This window comes from Schistocerca serialis, chromosome 8 (genome assembly GCF_023864345.2).
Source record: "Schistocerca serialis cubense isolate TAMUIC-IGC-003099 chromosome 8, iqSchSeri2.2, whole genome shotgun sequence".
In the NCBI taxonomy this organism is placed as follows: Eukaryota; Metazoa; Arthropoda; class Insecta; order Orthoptera; family Acrididae; genus Schistocerca; species Schistocerca serialis.
Genome location: NC_064645.1, coordinates 365,688,529 through 365,714,664, shown reverse-complemented (window position 1 = coordinate 365,714,664; position 26,136 = coordinate 365,688,529). Strand labels below are relative to the sequence as shown.

At 42.5% G+C, this 26,136-nt stretch overlaps 1 protein-coding gene across 1 annotated transcript in view; it reads right to left on the bottom strand.

Moving 5' to 3' along the window:
* Nucleotides 1-26,136, bottom strand: part of LOC126417020 (cohesin subunit SA-2-like) — a 486,856-nt gene that overhangs the window by 52,976 nt on the left and 407,744 nt on the right. Inside the window, exon 15 of the mRNA XM_050084909.1 lies at nt 12,635-12,769. Within this exon, the coding sequence (XP_049940866.1) occupies nt 12,635-12,769 (135 nt within the window). The remainder of the gene's footprint in view (nt 1-12,634; nt 12,770-26,136) is intronic.

Genomic DNA, 26,136 nt, shown 5'->3' with positions numbered 1-26,136 from the left:
GGAAAACCGGACGATAGCGTTCGCGAGTCGAACTTTATCAAAAAGTGAGCGAAACTACACGATTTCTGAGAAAGAGTGTCTCGCTATCGTGTGGGGATTCAAGAAGTTCAAGGGTTACCTATGGGACCGTAAGGTGATTGTTCATACGGACCATAAGGCGCTCACTTATCTGAAGGATTGTAAACTACTTCACGAAAGACTGACTAGGTGGTCGTTGTATTTACCGCAATTTAACTATGACATCTGTTACGTAAAAGGGACCGACAATTGCGTAGCGGATGCGCTGTCGCGGTTGCCCGAGTCTAATCAAGGTCTATTGAAAGATGAGGCAGATGGAGTGGTCAAATTGTACTATTTTAAAGAAGTTGAGGGACGTAAATAATGAACATCTGTAAGAATCTACGTCGTCATCAGAACGAGGATGGTTGTTTAAATATGGTGAAAACCCGATATGATGAAAAGAGTCCAGAAGGAGAGAAATTAAGGAAGTATTACAAGATATACGATCATATCTTGTACATACGTAAGGGTGAAGATAGTAATATTTGGCGGGTATGCTGGCCCACCAAATACGTCACGGAAATAATAGACTACTACCATTTGGCGTATGGTCACTGTGGACCAAAGAAATGTACGGAAAAGCTGAGTGAAGTAGTGCATTTTAACAACATGTTAAAACGAGTTACTGACAGAGTGAAAACTTGCGATTTATGTCAGAAGGTGAAGGTTACCAACTGTACGAGTCGTGGTCCTATGCAAAGTATAAGGCCTAACGACACCTTTGAGTTACTGTGCGTGGACTTGTACGGACCTTTGGCCAAGTCATCAGGAAACTTTGCCTACATTTTAGTAGTGCTAGAAGCTTTTTCCAAGTTCATCAAACTATACCCGATTAGGAAAGCTACAGCCAAAGCGGTCTATAGCAAGCTTGTGAACGATTATTTTGTTCATATTGGTAAGCCCAAGGCGATTCTATCAGACAATGGGGCACAATTTACTTCTAAGTTGTGGAATGAAGGCATGGAAAGTAATGGGGTCGAGGTGATCCATATTTCTGCTTATTGTCCGGCTGGGAATCCCGCTGAGAGGTATATGCGCGAGCTAGGCAGACTGTGCCGTACCTATTGCCATCACAACCATAGGGCATGGGGCAAATATGTAGCAGTATTTGAGAGAATTATGAACACCTTGAGACATGAATCGACGGGATTTTCTCCAGAGAAAATCCTGTTGGATGACAGAAGTAAAAGTTTAGTGGAAGAGATAATCAAATTCCCTCCACGGATTGACATTAGTATTGGTGTGAAAAAAGATCGTTTGCGAGAAGTAATGAAGCTTAAAGCCGATGCTCGCATACGTCGTCATGACGCTAAAGTGCGTTTTGCTAAGTTTGCAATCGGAGACTTAGTACTTGTAAAAGCTCATGAGAAATCGAGCGAGATAGACAATGAAATCTCTAAATTTAAGTTTGTTTATAATGGACCATATAAAGTCATTGCTATACCTCACACAAATGCTTATTGCTTAGAGTATCCAAGCTCTGGAAAACTATTAGGTATACGGAACATTGTAGACCTGAAATTGTACCAACCTAGGATTGATTAATACCACACAATGGGTAATTTGAACAGTATGTAAATATAGAGTGTAAGATTTAATGTTTGCTAGGTTGCGATGCTTTTGCCTGACCTAGAGGTCATTAAAGTTGTAATTAATAAGTAATTTATGTTGATTAAATGATTTAAGAGTTACTGAATATTAATCAATTTAAAAATCCAAGCTGCTAGTTTAAGTTTTCAGCTGAGTCACAGTAGATTAAGCAATGTAAATATGATTTTGTAACTAGCTGTAAGATTCCATGAATATGTGTTTTACTAGTCATTGCCGATGTACTTAGACGCTGTTTTAAGTTTCAGGCTTGTACATGTGTGATGATGGACAGTGTTGAGTTATCCACTGTGATAGTGTTAATGGACTCCTTGAGATTACTCGGGAGTGAATTTTTCCGAAAGAATTCAGTGAAACGGACGTTCTGGAAATGCCGTTACACAGGCGAGTGAGATCAAGCGTGCCGCACAGGCGGGCGCAACAATACTGGCGAGGCGGTGCCGCTGTCGGCTCTTGTCCGCTGTCGGCATTCTTTGTACTTGCGAGTACGGAAGGCGGAATTGTTTTTCTTCCCGGACAGATGATGTGAAAGAATTCTGCTGTCAATACTTATGTTTTTTTCGATCTACTGAATATTATTTTCTTGTTTAGCATTAAGTGGACTCTCATGGCAAGCGTATTAATTACGAAAAGGTTATATAAAATGTGTATTCTATGTAATTAATAGTTAATTTGCGTATTTTGATCTACCTGTTTTTATGACCATGTTCTCTGATTAATTTTGTAAATAGTATTCCATTTCATGATAGTGTTACGGATTTTGACGATTTTGGAATAGCTAAACCATTTTCTATATCTTCTATGAATTTTAATATGTTGTCAACCTGTTTTTATTTTGTGCAAGATGACAGAGTTGGATAAGATTAGGAGTGTCTCCACTCAATTATTATGGTCTAAAAATTGATTTACGATTAATTAGACGAATGCTAAATTTTGTTGATGTTTTGAGCATATGCATTTCCGCTGTTTCTTTTTTGGGACATTTTCTGAGTCTGTTTACGTTACACGAACATCCTCAGACAATGTGGGGCACGTGTAACGCCGGAAATGCATATCCTCCTATTTCCATCTATTGTACTATTATTTTTTTTCCTTGTTTTGTTACCTCAAGATACGACATTTCTGTCTCTTTATATATTGTAATTGTTTTACTGTTTGTATATATATATTTATGCACTCATGTCGATGTATAATTGGTTTGTTTCGTAAATATTATTTGTATTTTTACGCTGGGTCTTGCCTAGGGAAAACTGCTATCGAACGATTACATCGATGGGTCGTGTGACGAATCAAAGTGTGTAGGATCTTTGGTAGTGTTAACTCTGCCGCGTGGAGCGCGGGCAGAGAGAGTCTGGCTGGAGTAGCGAGTGGAGCAGGTGTGTTGTGTGACGCTCCCGCGAGTTGCCGCGCTTTCGGGGTTTGGCAGCATGTAATTGCGCTCGACTCGCGATTATAGTTTCTGACATGGTGTCGCGGACGGGAAGCATTAGCTGGCGCACATCAAGAGCCCGTTTCGCCTGGTGACCGTGTCGAGAAGAAGGCGCGCCAACATCCAGCTTCTGCAACAGCGACGGCCGACAATGACTGACTGTCGCCACCTCCTCGATCGACGGCTTCAAACCTTCAATCAACCAACAAGGAAGACTAAAAGCACGTAAAGTTTCAGAACTGTATGGCAGACCTCAGCTTTTCAAATTGTTCCATTTGCCTCGCAAAATTACAGCAACTTAGCATGAACCTTTGTTGCTCATTGTCCCAATTGCATTGCCAAGCAGGGTCCCTTCCTTTTCCGAAATGAGCCCGAGGGTCGTCGAAATTCAAACGCCAGCATCATTCGATTTCACTGCTTTAATTTCAAAGTTCAGCTGGCTACAATATTTAGATTGCACAAGCACAAATTAAGAGTGCGAGTTTTGTTACCCTATTTTAGTTACCTGTGACTGCAGCTCAGCTTGGTACGTACTAAATTTTACTATTGTTAATTGTTCAGAATCATTTAATTCAAGTTCAAAGTTAATTCTCTTATTTCTAAATTGCGTAGATTCAAGTAGCTTTTGAAATGATTGTTGAGGTAGTCCAAGACTAACCTTATTTTACTCAATGTCGATGTGCTTCAGAAAGAAAGCTCACTATTAACTTCAGTCACTAAATTAACTTTCGATTTTCCAGTTTTATTAATTCTTTTGCTAAATTAAGTCAGAGTGTAGCGAAATTTATTACTTCTGACAAACTTTCAGTTTTCACACTACACGTGTCAACCTTCAGTTGCCACGCTTCTAGTGCTAATTATATGTGTAATTACCTTTCTTTTTCAGTTACTATAGTAATTGTCCTTAGGACTGGCGACCGTAATTTCCCCCAAATCTCAAATATCTAATTACCGCTAGTTAATTGTTAACGTAACGGCCGCACATTTACTTTCTTCATTAACTTTACCCCTTTTCAAAATTAATTTCTACCAGTTTCATTTGCATTTTTCCTTTCATTTAGATGTAACCCTTTCCTCCCTCTTTACCGACAGATTAAATTCGGTGACGATTGCTTTTCCCAAATTTCCATAAATTCGGTGACGATTGCTTTTCCCAAATTTCCATTAGGTACACGCGGTTTAATTTTTCACTGTCATTAAGGTCGATAAGTGAGGGGGAGGTTACAAGTGTATATGGACGATATTATCATAGCAGGTTGTACACCTGAAGAACACATTGCAAATCTGCATGCTTTGTTTCGTGTGTTATCTGATGCAGGGCTAAAGTGTCGACTGGACAAGTGTGATTTTTTTTTTTTTTTTGCCCCCCCCTGAGTTGCAGTATCTTGGTCATGCCATAAACAGTCAAGGTGTATATTCTCTTCAGTCACATTGTTAGCCATACAAGACCTGCCAGTTCCTCAATGTGTCACAGAATTGCAGTCAGTCTTAAGGAAAATGAACTATTATATTTGGTTTGCACCAGATGCTGCACAAATCGCAGCTCCATTGCATTGCTTGCATTGCAAGGAAGTCACCTTTGGACAGCAAGAAGCTTTGCTCAGTGATTGCTGCCCTTGTTTCATCCGATGAAGCCGGTTGCTGTATGAACTGCCCAAAAATTGCAAAGATGGGCTTTGTTGTTGTCTCAATACCAGTACAAGTTTGTGTATCGTCCGACAGCTCAACATGGTAATGTGGATACACTTTCATATCTTCCGATTGGCCCTGATACAACCTTTGACGATTCTGCTGCATCTTGTCACATCGATGCTCAGGTTTCTGAACTACATTAAACCTTTTTCTCTGAACTATAGCAAAATTGCACAGGCCACAGAAGGCAATTCCAATTTGAACATTTTGCTAATATATATTTGCATGTCTTGGCCTTGCTCATTGTGTGAAGTCAAGCGCTGGCACACCAGTCGAGAACGATAGAGAAGACATCAGCCAATCGCATGCTGACTGACTCCTCTACAGGATCACAACGCAACAGCAGCGACCCTTATGCAAAGAGGACGTAAGTGCCACGCCTGACTGGTCATGGCCCAGTTCAATAGTAGCTTCAAGACTAGTGACTTGTATAACAGTGGCTTAAGATTGTCCATACTGAAGAAACTTGATTATTTTGTATGTCATCTTTTGATTGCAACATATCTGTGTAATTGCAAGTTAAGTATTCTCTTTTTTAATTTCTTAATAAAACTCATTAATCCGATTTGTTTGATTTGACTGTCTAGCAATCCGAGAAGGCAGCCTTCCTAGACACACTGTGTTTGATGAGCATAAAGACATAAAACCTCTGAAAAGCTTTGAAGTCTTCCTTTAATCTGACATGACGCAGATCCCTAACACCTGAGCAGTACTCAAGAAGAGCTTGCACTAGAGTCCTATATGCTGTCCTCTTTACAGATAAACCGAAGTCAGTTATTCGCCTTCCCTACCACAATCCTCAGACGCCCATTCCCATTTCATATTGCTTTGCAGCGTTATGCCTAGATATTTAAATGATGTGACTGTGTCAAGCAGGATACTATTTACGCTGTATCCAAACATCACGGGTTTGTTTTTCCTGCTCATCTACATTAACTTACCTTTTTCTACCCTTAGAGCCAGCTGCCGTATATCAAACCAACTAGAAATTTTGTCTACGCCATCTTGTACCACCCTTTAGTCACTCATCTTTGACATCTTCCCATAAACCACACCATCATCAGCAAACAACTGCTGATAGCTGCTTGCCCTGTCTGCCAGATCATTTATGTATATAGAAAATAACAGCGATCCTACTACACTTTCCTGGGTCTCTAATCCATCCCTATGCCACTCCCAGTACCAAAGGCTTTGCACAGAGATCATATCCTTGTGGAGGACCCAGGTGCAAGACTGCTCAATCCACTCATCTAGCACTTCCTATTTCAGTCCTGTTGAAATGTAGCAATATTGGTAGCTGAACCTCCAGCAAATCTGTCTGAACAGGATTTGTCTGAAGTACACTATTTTAAATTATGCGTCAGACTCCAGGTTTTCAGTCCAAATACTTTTAATTGTACTTGGTTGTTGAATAACCTACAGTTTATGGCCAGATTGTGTCTCATTCACAAGAATTTATGCACAGATAAACAGCTAGTCACATACTAAACTTGAGTGATACCCTATAAAGAGATTGTTTGAGTGCACTAACGTAATGCTGAAGTGACCCAATAGCTTACGTGTGGCAAGTAAATAATCAACATATTCCCTAATTACACTGTTCTTTCAGGTGTATTGTCATATCAAAATTAAAAAATGGTGTGCACAGTAAATATCATTTAGGAATAACACAGTTCAATGTTCATTATTATTGTCAGAGTTCACAAAATGCATTATTGAAGTTCAACACAATTCTTGAGATTAATTGCAAGCTCACAGTCTCCATAAGCGAAAAACAGTCACTGTAGAAACACTCAGACCCTGAATTTAAATAAAACTCTGCACCTTTTAGAAGTTGTGCTTTGTGCTAACTCGTCTGCATACAATGTGTAATAATTTCAGGCACATATATTGCTCATATCATAACGTCCTGCAGACTATTCAAATGGCTCCTAGCAGCCTCTCTTTTATAATATTACAATAATCAGCAGTACATTCAGCTCCTGTTATTTGCTGTCTTTGTAAAAAGACAGCAAACAAAGATTTGCATTCCTGATTAACAGAATAGTGGGGAAAGATTTTTCTGAATGTGCATTTTTAGATACAACAACAACTGGTATTGAATTATGCTGTCTAGTTCGTCAAAATATGGTATTATATTTCAGTAGCAATGTTTTAACTATAAATGTTAATTACTCTGAAACTAAATGAGACTGAAACTTACTACCGGAAATTAGCTTTACCAGTGCTATAATTATTCATATATACTTTTGACCTAATTCATCTGAAAGTTCGCAGATGGGTAAATGCTTACATAACAAAAACGATACTGAAGTTTTATATTATTGGTATTTGTAATAAGCACAGTATTTAGGTACACTAATTGAACCAATGGCTTCTAACTACCCAAATGAATATAATGGACAATAAAGTTAAGTTGGATAAGCCCAGACGTAATATTGGAGATTTTTGGGTATTGTGCACATACTGTACAAGTGAAAATCTCAAAGACATTTTAAAACAATAGAGGGAGGGTGAGGGGGGGGGGGACTTAACAGGGGGAAAGGGTCAGCTGCTTTGTTGCACTGCCACAGGCTTATCCTACCTCATCAGATGCCAGACCAGCTGTGGAAACAGCATGTCACATACCAGCTCTACTGCAATCACTGCACAATTTTTTTATATTGATAGAACTACCAACCAGCTGTTCATCGAGATGAATGGCCACTGCCAAACTGTGGCCAAGTACGAAGTGAACTACCCTATGGCACAACACACAGCTGACCGTAACATGTTGGATTTCAGTGGCTTCTTCACAGCTCGGGCCATCCAGATTCTCACCAACACCAACACCACCACCAGTTTTGCTGAACTGCGCAGATGGAAATTATCCTTATAACAAATTCTCTGCTCCCAAAATCATCCTGTCCTCAACCTACAGTAACCTATTGTCCCCACATCTGACAGTTTCTGTCCCCTCTGTCCTACCACCACCTCCCCATTCACATCTCCTCACACACATTGCATGCTGCCCTCTGCCAATGCACCCACCCATCTCTCCCCTTGTCTGCTAGACAGCACTCTCAACACTCTTCTCTCCCCCCACCCATACCCTGCTATCCCTTCCCCTACCCTGCCTCCTCCAGATTGCTACTTTCATTCAAAGTGACAGCTGCCTTCTGGTTCAAGCTGCTAGAGACAGAAGTTATGTATGTGTGAGTTATGCTGGTTTGTGTGAAAGCATGTGTGGGTATTTGTTGTTACTCGCCAATGATTCAAAGTGCTGCCACGCAATTACGCACGTCATCTACATGCGGCGCTGTCTGCCAGCCATGCAGCAGCTGCGCCACCTAAGCGGCCAGCCAGGCACTGGCCGCTAGACTTGGACTCAGTGCTCATTCGAACGTTACCGTGTTCACATGTCTTGCTTTGTCAACTTGCTCTGTGACTTATATGTGTTGTGTCGTTTTGAAATATGTGTGTTCAACTTGACGTTATAACAATTGGCGACGAGGATGGGATTTTTCCTTTTCACCGTTGACCCACAGGTTTCCATGGTTACTGTTGAGCAACTATTGCAAGGTCTCATTGAACAGCAAACACTTCTAACATCGGCGATTCGTGATTTCGGCGCGGCGTCAAATGCGTGGCGTTTCTCGTCGTTGGCTATACCTCCTTTGCCTCCTTACGACAAGATGGCGGAAGACTGGTCTGATTATGAAAAACGTCTTCAACAGCACTTCTTGGCATTTCATGTCACGGATGAACAACCATGTAAGTCTCTGTTCGTTTCCTGGATTTCACCTCAAATGTATCAGTTGTTGTCGCAATTGGCTCCTTTGAAAGATCCTGCGTCTTTGTCCTTTGCTGAAATGTGCTCACTTCTGTCTGTTTATTTTCAAAAGCAAACGCATGTGGTAGCCTCTCGTGTTGCTTTTTATCATTGTCAAAAACAGTCGCATCAATCCTATCGCGCTTGGGGTGCTGAATTTCATGGCCTCAGTCAAAAGTGTCAATTTGTTACTGACGTTCACAAAGAATCCTACGCCGATTGCATGGTACGGGATACTATCATCCGGTCGGCGCCCGACAAAGAAGTTCGGCAACTGCCCTTCAGTCGGCAAATCCGACTCTAGATGAGGTCCTCTCCATCGCGCAGTCATTTGAAATTTCTCGCGCCGCTGGGGCACAAATAGAGGCGTGGGGTGATGTCGGGGAAATACAACCTCTGTGCGCTGTTGACGACGCATGCGGCGCGTCCCCGCCGGACGATGTGGCCGCAGTGTGCTCCCACGCGCAGCCTCGGCCTAACCGTAAACAACCCGCTACGAAACTGCAGCAAAACCCCCTGGCAACTTCCTTCATGTCTGCGGTGTTTTACGAAACATTCACGCGAGGATTGTCCCCAACATTGGGTTCTGTGTCACAATTGCAAAAAGAAAGGTCATGTGTCCGTTTGCAAATCCAATCGAATACATGATGTTCATGAACATGACGCTGATTCTGATTCTGTGTTGTCTGTCAATTGCACTTCTTCCCTTTCAGGGAAGTTATTACTCACTGTCCAAATCCGTGGTCGAGATGTTCACATGCAGGTGGATACCGGTTCAGCTGCCACTATAATTAATTCTCAGACGTATCTTCAGTTGGGTTCTCCACTCCTGTCACCGGGCAATTACGGACATACAATAAACAGAAGATTTCTCTCTTGGGACAATTTAATGCTGAGGTATCTTACAAATCCGTCATTCGCACTGTTCCCATATTTGTGGTCGACCAGAGTAACGCAGAGAATCCTTTTGGTTTCGATGCCTTTTGCGTTTTTGGGTTCTCCATAGATGACTCTGTCAATGTCGTCTCTGATGCTATTCCTTATGCTCAATTGGATTCCTTGTCGACGACATTTTCGTCCCGTTTTTCTCCTGGGTTACGCCGTGCAAACGACTTTGAAGCTCATATCACGCTCAAACCCATGCTCGGCCCATTCCTGTGGCCCTTCGTGATCGGGTAAAACGGGAGCTGGATCATCTCACTACTTCAGGGGTCTTGCTTCCTGTCACTTCCAGTGAGTGGTCCTCTCCTGTCGTCATCGTTGCTAAGCCAAATGGTGATATTCGTCTCTGTGGCAATTTCAAAGCCACTGTAAATGCTCAACGCCCCATCGACACTTACCCTATGCCCCGACCTGAAGAACTATTCACTAAATTTGCTGGAGGCCAGTACTTTTCTAAAATTGACCTGTCGGAAGCTTATCATCAACTTCCTCTCGATGCTGCTTCCCGGTCCTTAACACACCTTTCGGCCTCTATCAATACCAACGCTTGCCATTCAGGGTTGCTAGCACCCCTGCTCTCTTTCAGCGATTCTTGGAACAATTATTGCTCCCGGTGTATCAATTACATGGACGACTTTAGTGTCACTGGCTCCACCACTGAAGAACATCTTCAAAATCTCCGCACACTTTTTCATGTCTTACAGACTGCCGATCTTAATTGTAATCTTCAGAAATCACAATTTTTTCAGGCATCTATCACATTCTTGGGGTTTCAACTCTCTTGGGATGGTATTCATCCACTTCAGCAAACTGTCGCTGCGATCGATGCCCTTCCTCGCCCTACATCTGTTAAGGAACTGCAGACTTCTTGGGGAAAATAGCATACTATCACAAGTTTTTACCGTCTGCGGCTTCGGTGGCTCAGCCGTAGCATCACCTGTTGCATAAAAACGTGCCTTTTCACTGGTTCGCATCATGCGATGCGGCTTTCCAGCAATTGAAGACTATGCTGAAACAGGCCCCATGCCTGGCTACGTATAGACCTGGCCAACATCTTGTTCTTGCCACGGACGCCCCTCAATACGGGGTCGGAGCAGTCCTTGCGCACCGTTTTTCTGATGGTTCGGAACAACCTATTGCTTATGCCTCCAAAACGCTCACAGATGCCCAACAAAAGTATTCTCAAATTGAAAAAGAAGCTTTGGCCACTATTTATGCTCTTCATAAGTTTGGTGTTTTTCTCTATGGCTCCAAATTTCATCTTGTTACGGATCACAAACCACTTGTTTCCTTGTTTCATCCATCAATGTCACTTCCTGACAAGGCTGCACACCGCCTCCAGCGTTGGGCTCTTTACTTGTCTCGTTTCAATTATGAGATTCATTTCCGGCCAACGGCTCAACATGCAAATGCTGATGCTCTGTCTCGCCTTCCCATGGGTCCTGATCTGGCATTCGATAGGGACGAACTTTTGTGTTTCCACCTGGATGTTGCTGAGCAGCAGGTTGTGGATGGGTTCCTCATCACCGGGGACCGGCTGGCGGCTGCTACGGGTTCTGACCCTACCCTCTCCCGGGTTTTACGCTGTATTCAGAAGGGTTGGCCAGATCGCCCGTCCGCTAAGACTTCTGATCTGTTGCAGAACTACTACGCTTTATGCTACCGCCTCATGGCTAGGGATGGTGTTATCCTCCTTTCCACTGATAATGCTTCGCCGCGTGTTGTGGTTACTGCGTCTTTGCGTGCTTCAGTCTTGTGCCTCCTTTACCAAGGGCACTGGGGTGTGTCTTGCACAACATCTCTGGCGCACCGTCATGTGTACTGGCCTGGCATCGACTCTGAAATAGCACACATGGTCGCAGCCTGCGGTCCTTGTGCGTCACAGGCCACCGCCCCGAAGTCATCTTTGTCACCGTATCCTTCGCCTGAGAAGCCCTGGGAGCGCATTCATGCTGACTTCGCGGGACCCTTTTTAGGTACTTATTGGCTCCTCGTAATTGACGCCTACTCTAACTTTCTTTCATTGTCTGTTGCACGTCGCCTACCACTGCGGCAACCAGAAGTGCTCTCGCCCGCATTTTTTCTTTGGAAGGTCTCCCCTCTACTCTTGTTACTGATAATGGTCCACAATTTGCCTCTTCCGAATTTGCGGATTTTTGTGCTCATCACGGCGTTATGCATGTCACGGCCCTGCTGTTCCATCCACAATCAAACGGTGAGGCTGAATGACTGGTCCGCACATTTAAGGCTCAGATGCGGAAACTTCTGACTTCTTCTGCTGCTGCTGCTGCTGGTGATGCGCTTCTCCAGTTTCTGGTGTCTTACCATTTCACCCCCATGGGTGACCACAGCCCGGCTGAGCTCTTACATGGCCGACAGCCCCGCACGCTACTTCATCTTCTGTGGCCTTTCACCTCACAGCCGCGGGTGCCTTCACTTGGCCGGTTCACCGCTGACGACCTCGTCTGGGTACGGGGATATGGCAGGTGGCCAAAATGGAGTCCGGGCCGCATCTTACGACACCATGGCCGACGTCTGTATGAAATCCAGATGGACACGGGTGTTGCAGTGCGTCATTCGGACCAGCTTCGGCCTCGTGTGCCGGCAACACCTGTTCCGAATGCCACTACACCACCTTCGGCTCTACCTGACGCTCGGGATCTTGGCATCTCTCGGATCTTGGCATCTCTCAATACTCACAACACAGCCCTCTCACCGTCATCGCGCGCGCGCGCGCGCGCGCGCGCGCGCGCGCGCGCGCGCACACACACACACACACACACACACACACACACACACACACACACACACACACACTCTCTCTCTGTGGCTAAGCCATTTCTCTGCAATATTCTTTCTTCTAGGAGTGCTAGTTTCACAAGATATGCAGGAGAACATCTGTGAAGTCTGGAAGGTAGCAGAAGAGGTACTAGCACATGTCAACCTGTGAGAACAGGTTATGAGTCACGCTTGGCTAGCTCAGTCAATACAGAACATGCCCTAAAAGGCAAAATCCCACATTCAAACCACGTCTAGCACACAGTTATCTCTTCTGAAACAGATTTACATTTTGAAATGCAAAAGTGTCTTACTTTTGAAGATTTCAAGCTTTCTGGTGCACTACTCTTCGGCCATAGTGTATTAACCAAAACTTCAGCACACAGTACAGTGTCAAATTTCAATAAAACCTGAAGCATCTGCTGCAAACAATCTTCATATTCTGGAAACTGAAAACAAAATACAATATATATTACTTGAATCACATAAAAAAATAACAACATCAGCACCAGAAAGCTAACAGGAGCCACAAGTGCAATGTTTAAACAGGGGAAAAAGAAGATGAAAACAGAGTTACTACACACTTTAATTACTTCACAGGGAGCTCAACGTATTTCTTCTTAATACATGTGGCCATAGTGTTTGTAGTTGTTTTACCACTATGACATAAAACCATCTATGCACACACAAAAATTCGCTACACAAAGCTACAAAATAACGAACATAGACACACACTTCCATTCTAAACAAGGGCTGTCAATCTTACAAACACAAAAATAGTAATAATAAATAGCAGCTCTTAGAAAATTGATCAAAACACAATGTTGATGTCCCAACAAATGAACAACAAATAGAAGGTCTCATAACAGTAACGTAAATACGGAGCTTACTACAGAATTAATAAAATAATAAATTAAAAAACATAGCAACATAGTGTAGAAAAGAAAACAAGCTAAAAACTAATTGTGATGAATGAAAACTTAAAAATCTAAACAAAAGGAGAAAATTGTTAATATAACAAAAGCTGATAAAAGAACACTGGAGCACTCATGGAAACTAGAATTCATGCAGAAAACAAAAATTCATCACAAAAAGGAATATAAAAGAAATTAAAATCTAACGCAACACACATATCTCAAACACATGTTAAAAAAAACCTCTGAAAAACATAGAGCATACATTTTCACACAGGGATGAACAGGGACATTTATATAAATCCCCAAGCCACCCAATATACTATACCGCCCGCAAATCCATGACAGACATTCCCATCAGGCCAGTAGTAAATTTCAGATCAGCTTGCACATACCTACTAGCGAAACAAACGCAAACACTGGTCACCCAATACTATTAACTTGTCAATGATAGGGAATTGAAAAATACTGTTCAGTTAATAGAAAAAACAAAAGAGATACAAATATCTCGCGCACAAAGGCATTGGTTCCCTTTCATTTAAAAAAATAAAAAAAAAAAAAAAAAAAAAGGGTTGCTTCTCTTTTAATGATAACATTAAAATAACTGGAGAAAACCTGAAAACATGTAATCATCTACCTCAAGAATATGTCGATGAAGCAATAGAACTATTACTGCAAACAGTGCAAACAAACTATCTTAATTCAATCAAGAGTGTTACATGTAAGAAGCAAGTTTACTCATCTGTTCACCTTCAGAAACACTAGCCAATGGCTTCCTAAATCACATAGAAAAATGAATATCTGAAGATGCAACACCAAAGAAAGGCTATTTCGTCATCCACTGGTATCTGTACATGGATAGCAATATGCATGGGAGATGAACTTCTGAACAATATACAACAATTACAGAAAGACATAAATACACTCAAGTTCGGGTGGGTGGGTGGGTGGGGGTGGGGGTGGGGGGTGGGGGGGGGGGGGGAACAGAACACCTTGGATGACTAAAGATAGGATGTTTATATTCACAGGACATGCACATTAGTATGTTACGTAGAAATGGTTACTGTTTGAACCATGTCAACCCCTTGGTTCAAGGTCAAGACTGATATCGTGGCCCAACACCACCTACCAGTAAAATATGCCTGTAGCTCTCATTGTTGCTACAAACTGAATGTAATAGATCATTGTGACTTGAGCAGACATGCAGGATGCCTCGCACATGTATGCATGAACCATAGCATCAAATCAGTGAGTCTAAAAAAGGGTGCATTGTTGGCATGAGAGAATGCGATGCATCCATCCAGGAAATTGCTGCTTGTGTGGGGCGAAGTGTTTTTGAAGTGCAACGGGTGTGAGCAGAATGGTCATGAAAGGCCGTAGAACACAACAAGATGTGGCAGGTCACACCACTCAGACCATCCCCTGAAAAGATTGACACCTCATACGAATGAAATTGCAAGACAGATCTGTGCCCTCTTCAGCTCTGGCACAATTGTGGAATAGTGTAACACATCATACAATTTCCAGAATGCAATTTTTACTCTGCAGCGGAGTGTGCGCTGATATGAAACTTACTGCAGATTAAAACTGTGTGCCAGAGCGAGACTCGAACTCGAGTTTGAGTCTTGGTCTGGCACACAGTTTTAATCTGCCAGGAAGTTTCACATCGTACAATATCAGGGGTGACAGTGTGTCGCCGTTTATTACAGCACAAGTTATGTTCATATCATCCACTTCTCAGTCTCCCTTTGATGAATGTGCAGAAACATGCTAGATGGGCATTGGTGTGTGGCACGACATCACTGGGGGCAGGAATGGCATCAAATAGTGTTTTCAGCTGAATCCAGGTTCTGTTTGCTTGAAAATGATGGCTGCATTTTGGTTCACCAGAGAAAGGTGGAGCATTATCACAGTGACTGCATTCGTACAAGACATACTGTGCCAGCTCAAGGCCTTATGGTATCTGTAGCTGTGTTCTTTCTGCACAATACTGCATATGACATTTTTCAGCAAGGCAATGCACGACCACATGTTGCTGCATGAACACATCCCTTCTTGGTGTCACAGGATGTCAGCCTTTTGCCCAGGCCCGCCAGATCACCAGACATGTTGCCTATCAAACATGTGTAGGATATGGTGAAACAACAAATGAAGTGTTATGACCCAATGGCAACCATCATAGATGAACTTTGGAACCAAGTGAACGCAGTATGCAAGGTTATACTACAGGATGCCATTTGTGCCTGATACGCGTCAATGCCATCATGCATGTAACAAGTTATCACGGCCCATGACGGACCCTGCACCTGCTATGCAAGAAAACACAATCACAACCACGTCTCTGGCGTATATTGAAAACCAAGCCAGGAAAGAAAATAATAAATTATTCCTTGAACCAGCCACAGGAACTTAAACAAGCTGCAACAATATACATGTTAAACAGACTCAATAAGACTCCCCTAATTACTACCAAAGCTGGTCACTATAAAACAGATTGCTTTAAAAATTGATTAAAAAAGTAGTAGTACATAATTATAACAGAAAAATAAAGACATGAAAAATGAAATGAACAAACCAGACCACATAAATGCAGACACACTGACGGCACAGATATAAACAAGGTAAAAATAATATAAACAGCACAATCACAAGAAAACAGCACACAATCACATATCACAATAAAATTACATACAAAATAGGTGACATATTTTTTTAAAAAAAATATATGGGTATAAACATTATTTACAGAATGAAAAATTCCATACAGAAACATACCCCAAAACCAAAACCCACACACAAACAGCATCGCACCTTTCAGCTCAACTGCAGGCACTGTCACAAAATCTACAACAGAACGATTAGTAGGATGTTTGACACATAGAAATAAAGAACACATCGGGGCACGGAAATAAAATACAAACCACTCAACATTTACAAATCTTAAACAGAAATAAAATAGACCAAGCTCAATAGAAAAATCTATGAAGTATCATAAAAAGCTGTAAAAACAGACATCTCACTTTTCATAAAAATATACCACAGAAAAATGCAATAATACCCTATAAACAACCACTTAATGACCAGTTACTATACAATACCATTGTACAAATAACATAGACACCCCTCCCGTCCCCAGTCTCCATCTCATCATCAAATCACTCTCCTTTCGACTACTTTATATTCCCTACCTTTACTCATTATTAGCCTCATATGAACCGCCTTCCCGTCCCCTTCCAAAAATATAGTTTTCATTCAGATCTTCACCACTTCCACTACTTCATCATTTCACTTGCACATTAAATAAGCACAAATTTACACATATGTCAAACCACGCATGAAGAGAAAACTTTTAAATCAAATGAAAACCAAAACTAGTTGTTAAGTTAGTATTACTACCCACACAAAAATACACAGACAAGTTTAGCCAGGATTACAAAAACAAACACTAGTGGTGCTATATCATGTCATATCTTGCTTCAGAAAACATTTAGTGCTGCACATCAATGTAAGATTAGGCAAAAAGCGTCAGTGCAAAACGATGGACTGTATAAAAAACTGTCCAAGCAGATAACAATTCCTATTACAAAAGAAAATTGGACATAAAGTACTTTAAGTAAATAATTACAACTCTTTTATCATTTGCAATGAACTGTTTTTAGAGTTAGAAAACCAATTGAAGTGATAAATATGTTCACATAGCAGACACTGATAACATTTTATATCAATTAAACAAAACCCATATGATGATATAAATACGAATTTTTTAGTAGCTGTGCAGAGAGATTTAAATACCTATCAGAATAGACTTACGTTTATATCAGTTGTGTAATACATTCATATCTAATGTACAGTAACTTGGCGTTTCTGCCATTCACTAATTACAGGGCAACATTTACACCACCTCTCTCTGCTGCAAGCATGTGGAAGACAGCAGGATGGCAGAGCTAAAGAAATATAGTAGTTGCATAATAAAAATTTTAAAATAAAAATTCTCTTTTTAATCTTTGTGTCTTATGTAAGACATTCGTTTAGGTAAATAAAACTATGTTTTATGGATTACATCATCATTACATGCACTGATACTAGTTCTTCACAAAAAGAAAGTTGCACTTGGTAGTCCAAGAACAATTATAATGGGCCATCCACAAGGTCTGATCAAAGTTGATCTGCTGTTACTGCTCTATGCTAATGGTTTATCATTTTATGAGACAGAACAGTCTGTATGTCATAATGGTATTATTGTAAAGCCATCAACGAAGCAGCAGTGAAGAAAATAAGAAAAAAAATATTCTGGTAAACAATGAGAGAGCATTTTGCACAAATGAGCATCCTTGAATTCTGTAGTAGTGGTTATAACTTTGACAAACATAGTATGGCATTGAGAAATTCAAGATAAAAAGTTATAAGCTGCTTCAGATTTACTTTCAGGGAAACTAACATTGCAAAAATATTATGGCAAGGTCACTAACAAATGTAGGTGCAGCTCCACCTTCTGCACAAGATGAGTTGCAAAAACACAGAAGTGAGGAAGATAAAATTTGCAGATTATGAAATAACTGATGGAACAAAGGTAATGGACAGGTATATAAATAGGTGCAAATTGTTGTTAAGCTTTTGGGCAATGTCCTTTCTTAGAGCTAACTGGGGGTAATGTCAGATGGAGAGGGTGCGGGAATCGAGGAGGTGGGGAGGAGAAAGGAGGGGTGGACGGAAGGAAGGTGATGGTTGGGAAGGAAAAGCAGCCAAGGCACAGTGTAGGAATGTGGCACCAGTGCACCTGCCCTGGGTAAGGCAGGGGAAGTTGTGTGCGATACTCGATGAACTGAAGAGGGTTGAAGGGGGGCACAACAAAACAAGAGGGAGATGTTAGGGGAGGGGGGGGGGGGGAGCAGTGTGGGTGTAGGTTAATGTAATTAAGAGGTATTCAGCTGTTATTTATGTGGTAAAATTTTTAAAAACAATTTTTAATGTTTCTTTGATGGAGATATTTCTGAATAGCTTCTTCATGTTGGAAGAAGGCAATACACTATTTTCTGGTAAAACAACATTACTGAATTACTTGTGTGCTGGTATAAGCTGACACCAGTAGACTATGCGGCAAAGAGGTTGTGAGATCGATTCAGGCCAATGACAGACTCACAGGAAACGTGCTACCAATGCCCTCTCGGCTGCCAGTATTTAGATCACCACTGCGGACCGGAGGGACAGTCTGTCACACTGAGTGAGTTCCAGCCCGTCACCAGTCGCAGCCCAGTGAGAGTAGCACACAGTAGTTCGCTCCGCCGCTAACCCAGAGACAGGCAGCACATAGCAACCACAATGGTGTTCTTAGCGGACCTTTTACTTCACCAGCAGTGAAGTGTCCGCCCCAGGTAGCTGACTGGTCAGTGCGACAGAATGTCAATCCTAAGGCCTTGGGTTCGATTCCCAGCTGTGTCGGAGATTTTCTCTGCTCAGGGACTGGGTGCTGTGTTGTCCTAATCAACATCATTTCATCGCCATTGACGCGCAAGTCGCCGAACTGGCGTCAAATCGAAAGACTTGCACCCGGCAAATGGACTACCCGATTTATTTTTACCAACGGTGAGGTTACCGTGGACTATTACAGAGAACGTGTACCACAACAACTATCTTGAGTGAAGTAATTTTCTATTCTTATGAATAAAGAACACAATTAATATATGTATGCAGTTTGTGTTATAGGAAGAGGATACTGGCCTCAAACAACATCCCCTCCTTGCTCCCTGCGTACAAACCTACATAGACAATGAGACGACATAAAAGATGGTGATGAGAATAATTCAGTGAAGAAGAATTTGCTTGCCTCTCTTGTGTTTCAGATTGCAGGGCGATCATATTCAAATGTCTGATAATTTTTTGTTGTGTTCTTGCATGTATCCCAGGAGGGGAGCCACAGAACTAATCAAATTTCTCGTTTCAGAGCCTTGGCTTGCTTTTTTGCTGTAACTTATCTGTGTAAATCATGGCTACCCCGCCCCCTGCACCTCCTGTCCCCATGCCTCAGCCACAGATGGCCAATGTGATTGATCTAACATAAGCTTCTCTGTTTCATAACCAATGAACTGTTGTCTTGCTGGTGACAGTACTTCTGGCTGCACAAGCAGCATCGGCCACACAACAACAACAACAACAACAGCCAACTGACCAACAAGCTCTACAAGTGCTGCCGACCAACACACCAACGTTCCAGCAATTTAACAAGAACGAAGAGGAATGGCTCAACTAACTGCCACAGTTCCAAGCTCATTGTGTAGTTCATTGAGTAAAAGGTACTGTGATGCTACACTTGTGGGGTCTTCAGTGTTCCAGTGTCCAGATTAATACAAAAACTATTCCCAACCACACCTCCCAACGAACTCAGTTAGAACCTAGTAATTGTTGCATTAACTCAGTACTGTGACCAGCAAGTTCAAGTAGCTGCAGCCAGATATCAGTTCTTTTGCTTGGGAGAGTAAATTTAAGTGTAGTTGTGGCAGCTTTTACAGTGACTTAATGATTGGAGATGCTATAACATTCAGTGTCCCAGATAGCAGAATACAGGAACAGATCTTAAAGTACTCTGATCCATCACTTCCTCAAGTACTGCAAATCTTAGAGCGATATGATTCAGGTACTACAGTGGCTGATAAGTTTGACCGGGCTACGATTTGTTGGGTCGAGTCGCCCATTGCTCGCGACCACCCCAAATAGCTAAATAACGAGCATGTACACAGCTGCACAGACAGCCACCTAGACAGGTAATCAGACCTGTGAACTTAGTGAAGTCTTGTCCTAGATGTTTCGCTTGCCATCAAAGATAGGATTGCCCATCACGTTACGCAACACATATGGAAAGAAAAGGCCCTGTTCAAGCAGTTTGTTTGCAATGGCACAAAACCGCCAATTCTGCCCGCTCCCAGAAAAAACAGGCTCATGCACATGCAGTGAACGTTGTGTTTTCCAAACCTACAACAGGTTCTGACAAAAGTAAGATTAAGGTTGTGCCTACTTCTCGCCCTAGTGCTGTGCAACGACATCTAACAAACTATTTGTCTCATTACGCATTGCTGGCCGTCACGTGAATTTTCAGTTGGACACAGGTGCCTTTGCTAAATCATGCCACCTACGAACAGTTAGGGTCACCACACGTTTCTAAATCTAGCAAGCACCTCACTGCTTACACTGGACAGGAGATTCCAGTGCTTGGACAGTGTAGTTTGCTTGCCACTTATAAATCTCACGCTAGGACAGTGAATGTTACTGTATTGAAATCAAGAGACAGTCAGAACATTTTCGGTTTAGATACCTTTGAATTGTTTGGACTTAGCATCCATGACAACTTATTGTCCATATCAACTTTTGATCCAAATGGCAATGTAGCTAGCTTGCCTAAAGAATTTCCTGAACTATTTTCATAAGGAAAGCTAACAACTTTGTAGTGTGCGTTACATTGAAAGACAATGCACAGCCTAAGTTTTTCCGGCCCTGCCTCATTCCAATTGCCTTAAGAGACAAAGTAGCCAGAAAGAATTGCAAGATAATGGTGTAATTTCTCCCATTCATGCTAGTTAATGCGCAAGCCCACTAGTTTTGTTGCATTGTGATTGCTCCATCAAGGACATTGGGGAATTGTTCGCACTAAACAGATAGCACGCCGGTACTGTACTTGGCAGGGCATGGACACCCACACTGAACAGATGATGTCACAGTGTAGCGCATGGACAGAAAACCAATCCTCCCCATCACAGCCATTCTCAACTTGGCCTAAGACTCAATCGCCATAGCAACGAGTGCACATAGACTTTGCACAACCATTTTGGAACACTCGTTGGCTCGTAGTGGTAGACTCTTTTTAGCAAGTCCCCATTTGCGGTGCCTATGGCTTCTACCACATCACGTAGCACAATTCAAGCATTGTTCTCAATATTTTGCATCTAAGATTTGGCAGAGGTATTTGTATTGGGCAACAGACCACAGTTCACTTCACGTGACATTGAACAATTACACTACTGGCCATTAAAACTGCTACACCACAAATGCTACACCACAATGCTACAGATGCGAAATTTAACCGACAGGAAGAAGATGCTGTGATATGCAAATGGTTAGCTTTTCAGAGTATTAACACGAGGTTGGCGCCAGTGGCGACACCTACAACGTGCTGACACGAGGAAAGTTTCCAACCGATTTCTCACACAAACAGCAGTTGACTGTTGTTGCCTGGTGAAATGTTGTTGTGATGCCTCGTGTAAGGAGGAGAAATGCATACCATCACGTTTCCAACTTTGATAAAGGTCAGATTGTAGCCTATCGCAATTGTGTTTTATCGTATCGCGACACTGCTGCTCGCATTGGTCGAGATCCAATGACTGTTAGCAGAATATGGAATCAGTCGGTTCAGGAGGGTAATACGGAACGCCGTGCTGGATCCCAACAGCCTCGTATCACTAGAGTCGAGATGACAGGCATCTTATCCACATGGCTGTAATGGATCATGCAGCCATGTCTAGATCCCTGAGTCAACAGATGGGGGCATTTGCAAGACAACAACCATCTGCATGAACAGTTCGATGACATTTGCAGCAGCACGGACTATCAGCTCGGAGACCACGGCTGCGGTTACCCTTAATGCTGCATTACAGACAGGAGCGCCTGTGATGGTGTACTCAATGACAACCTGGGTGCACGAATGGGAAAACATTTTTTCAGATGAATCCAGGTTCTCTTTACAGCATCATGATGGTTGCATCCATGTTTGGCGACATCACGGTAAACGCACATTGGAAGCATGTATTCATCATAGCCATACTGGCGTATCACCTGGCGTGATGGTATGGGGTGCCATTGGTTACACGTCTCTGTCACCTCTTGTTCACATTGACGGCACTTTGAACAGTGGACGTTACATTTCAGATGTGTTACGACCCATGGCTCTACCCTTCATTCGATCGCTGCGAAACCCTACATTTCAGCAGGATAATGCACAGCCACATGTTGCAGGTCCTGTACGGGCCTTTCTGGATACAGAAAATGTTCGACTGCTGCCCTGGCCAGCACATTCTCCAGATCTTTCACCAATTGAAAACATCTGGTCAATGGTTGCCGAGCAACTGGCTCGTCGCAATATGCCAGTCACTACTCTTGATGAACTGTGGTATCGTGTTGAAGCTGCATGGGCAGCTGTACCTGTACACGCCATCCAAGCTCTGTTTGACTCAATGCCCAGGCGTATCAAGGCAGAAGTGGTTGTTCTGGGTACTGATTTCTCGGGACCTATGCAGCCAAATTGCGTGAAAATGTAATCACGTATCAGTTATAGTATAGTATATTTGTCCAATGAATACCCGTTTATCATCTTAATTTCTTCTTGGTGTAGGAATTTTAATGGTCAGTAGTGTATGTCAACACAATGGCATTCATCAACTATTAAGAGGTCCTTTCCACTTGCAGTCCAATGGAGAAGCAGAGCGCTTCGTACAAACTTTTAAGCAACAGATGGCTACGCTTCAGCCACCCATACATGGGAACAGGTGCTGCAACTCTTTCTTGCCTCCTATCGCTCCCACCCATGAGATGGACTGTCACCAGCAGAACTTCTGCTTGGCCGCCGTCATCAGACACTGCTACACTTGTTACACCCACTGCAGCATCAGGCGCCACCAATGGTTCACAAGTATTGCTTTGTGCTGCGTGATCTTGTTCTTTTCAAGGATTATGGTAACCGTGGGTGCTACGTAAGAGGCATGATCCAGGAACACATTGGCTCTTATATGTACTTTACTGCAGATCCTGATGGTTTGGAGCACTGCCACCACAACCAAATTTGTGCATGACATTTGCCCCCTAATTCTGCTGCTTTTCTTCCCTAGATTCATGGCTTCACAGGACTGCACGATCTTCACAGCCACCTGCTGGTGCCACCAGGGCACCTGAGGAGAAGCGGATGGAAAATGTGCCTTCGCCCCTGCCACCCCCGCTCGCTGACCCCATGGACCCTGCGGGCTTTCTAATAATAAATGAAATGATGAGAGGTGTGGGCCTAAACTATGTACCCTCTGACTCAAAATTGAAATATTAAAAGTTTTGGCTGGTTTTGTTGTCTAGGGGCTGAGATACGTAGTTGCCGCAACACAGGCCGAATACTGCTGAGTCTATAGTATACGATAAGAATACACACATGAATTGAATGCTCAAAGGTTTCTATCACTCGGCAATTGCTAAGTATGAAAGTAACATATAAATTTATAAATAGAAGATTGCAATTTAAAAAAATCTGTATGTACTATCTTAACGGCTTTAAATGATGAGTATGATAGTAGAAGTACTTTTGAGAATGCGGTATATTTCTGCAAAACACTTATTGGTGTCAATGGTCCAGCAATTAAATAAAATATAAGCTGAATAACAGGGAAACAATAGATTTCTACTTCACATAATTAGTCATGAACAACAACGTAGCTTGTGAGATATTCACTTCTGAATGCATACTACGACTTCACTGCAGAAGCCAGGGAATCACACAAGAGCACAGGTCGGCACTCCGAAATATTTTTATCCTCCGCGACCATGCACAAACTGCTCCACTGTCCAAGTCTTTCTGCTGACTCTGCGTCCGTCGCGTCCAGCACTTCCCGTGTCCTGTGCCGTACTCCAACTGCCGCACTCTGTCGAAACGATCCTCCTCCCTCACTTCCATACAGTCTCACCATTAATGAGCGCTGTGATTAGCTAGAGCGCTCCCTCCATGTCTCAAGCCAACGTACACTCACAAACATATTTAAACACATATGAAATACTGAATTTACATTTAAATAACTTTAAATTAAATAAATACTCCTATGGCTGGACCATAAACATGCTCTAACACACATTACTAAATACATAAACAAATTAAATAACATATATCAAAGGAACAGCAACAAAATGTGGGCCAGTAGCCTAATGTCTCTGTGCTTTCTAACACACAGTAAATATTTAACCAATTTATTCATAAATAGTATATATTGGATATAAACAAAGACATAGATGAATAAATATATTTATAAGCATGCTGCTACCGTTTTTTTGTGCAACTGTGGAGTACTTATGGCCTGCCGCTATCGATAGTAATCGGCCACTTTGACCCCCAATAACTCATGTACTATTCAAGTTACATGCCTGTAATTTATACCAATTTAGGTTTACACTAATAGCTTTCTAAAGACACAACGATCGACAAAATTGGATGAAGCGTTTAGATTTTGGAAATTCGTTGCTTGGTGTTACTTGTATAATTTACTGTCAGATACTAAACTTTAAACTAATAAAGGTATTGAAAATCTGATTACACCACCAGAATTGTTGTGCAAATAAGGGTAATGTACATGTTTCTTTTTGAGGTATCATGATTCATCTGGGCTACTATTAATTTCTATACGGACTGTTAAATGTCTGCCATTAAGGTTTCACAAAGTCCGCCATCTTTGGCACTCCCAGCATGTCTCATTCATCTACACAGCGTCACCATGGAATTCCCAGGTGCGTGGTCCTGCCATTGTGCGGCATCACGAGGTTGCAAAGCTAACGTTTGGCACCACGTCACTGCTGCCGGGCCACGAACCGCCGAGAGGCCCCAGCTCGGCTATGCTAACTCTGAACTTAGAATATTTTCAGGGCACCATGACTTGCCCGTTACCTCGCAACCTGGACCCGCCGTTGCCATTGCCGTCGCCATCATCGCCCCAGTATGCGCCCTCAGAGCTGGATGTGTGTCCTGACAGCAGTTTCCTGGAGGATGTTCCTGTTGCCTCACAAGCCAGATGGTGGGGTATCGTCAGGAGTATGCTGTCCTCCACAGTCCCAGCTCCTGGCCCATCCATGTCCAGTGTCCTGCCTCCTCCCTGCTGTCATTTGCAACCTCACTACACAACTACTGTGTGGCATTTTGGGGGGGGGGGGGGAGGAATATGCTGGCTTAAGCTAGCACCAGTACACCATGTGGCAAAGAGGTTGTGAAAAGATCGATAGAGGCCAACGAGAGACTCACAGGAAACTCGCTGCCAGCGCCCTCCCGGCTATCAGTATTTAGATCACCGCTGCAGACCAGACGGCCAATCTGTCTCGCCAAGCGAGTTCCAGCCCGTCATCAGTCGTAGCCCAGTGGGAGTCACATGAAACAGTTAGCTCCGAAGCTAGCTCAGAGACAGGCAGCATATAGCGACCAGAATAGTGCTCACAGTGGACTTTGTGCTTCACCAGCAGTGAGGCTAACGTGGGACATTACAGAGAGCTTGTACCACGACTGTCTTGAGATTAGTAATTCTCTATTCTTATGAATAAAGAACCCATTTAATATGTGCGTGCAGTTTGCGTTATAGAAAGGGGATACTAGCCACCAGACAACATATTCTGCTTGTTTCCTGGGTACAAGCCTACAGAAATGAGATGGCATAAAAACTTGATCGTGCAAAACCAACGTTATCTTTAAACTATTTCCAATCCAATAAAAAAAATATTGTCAAAATAAGGCAGGCACACTCTTGGTGATTTTTGTGAACAATTTAGAAAGGAAATTTCTCCGAACCAATAGCGGTCTGTGTAAGAAAATCTTGTTGTTAAGAATACATGTAGATGACATTTTCATATTCTTCAATTGTAGTACAGAAGTAATTGCAGATTTGGATGTTGCCTTAAATTCCTTTCAAGCTAATAAAAGTTTTACAGAAGAACTGGAACATAATAGTTTGCTCATTGTTCTTCACCTACATATAACAGGGCTAGGTTCAAGCCTTGTACATAACATCTTTTGGAGGCTAAAGCCTCCAGCATAATTATTCCACCAGATTCATGCCATCTGCGATCACATAAAAAGAGCATTTTTTAATTCAAAATTTCACAGGCTGTCTAAGTTTCAATTGGATGAG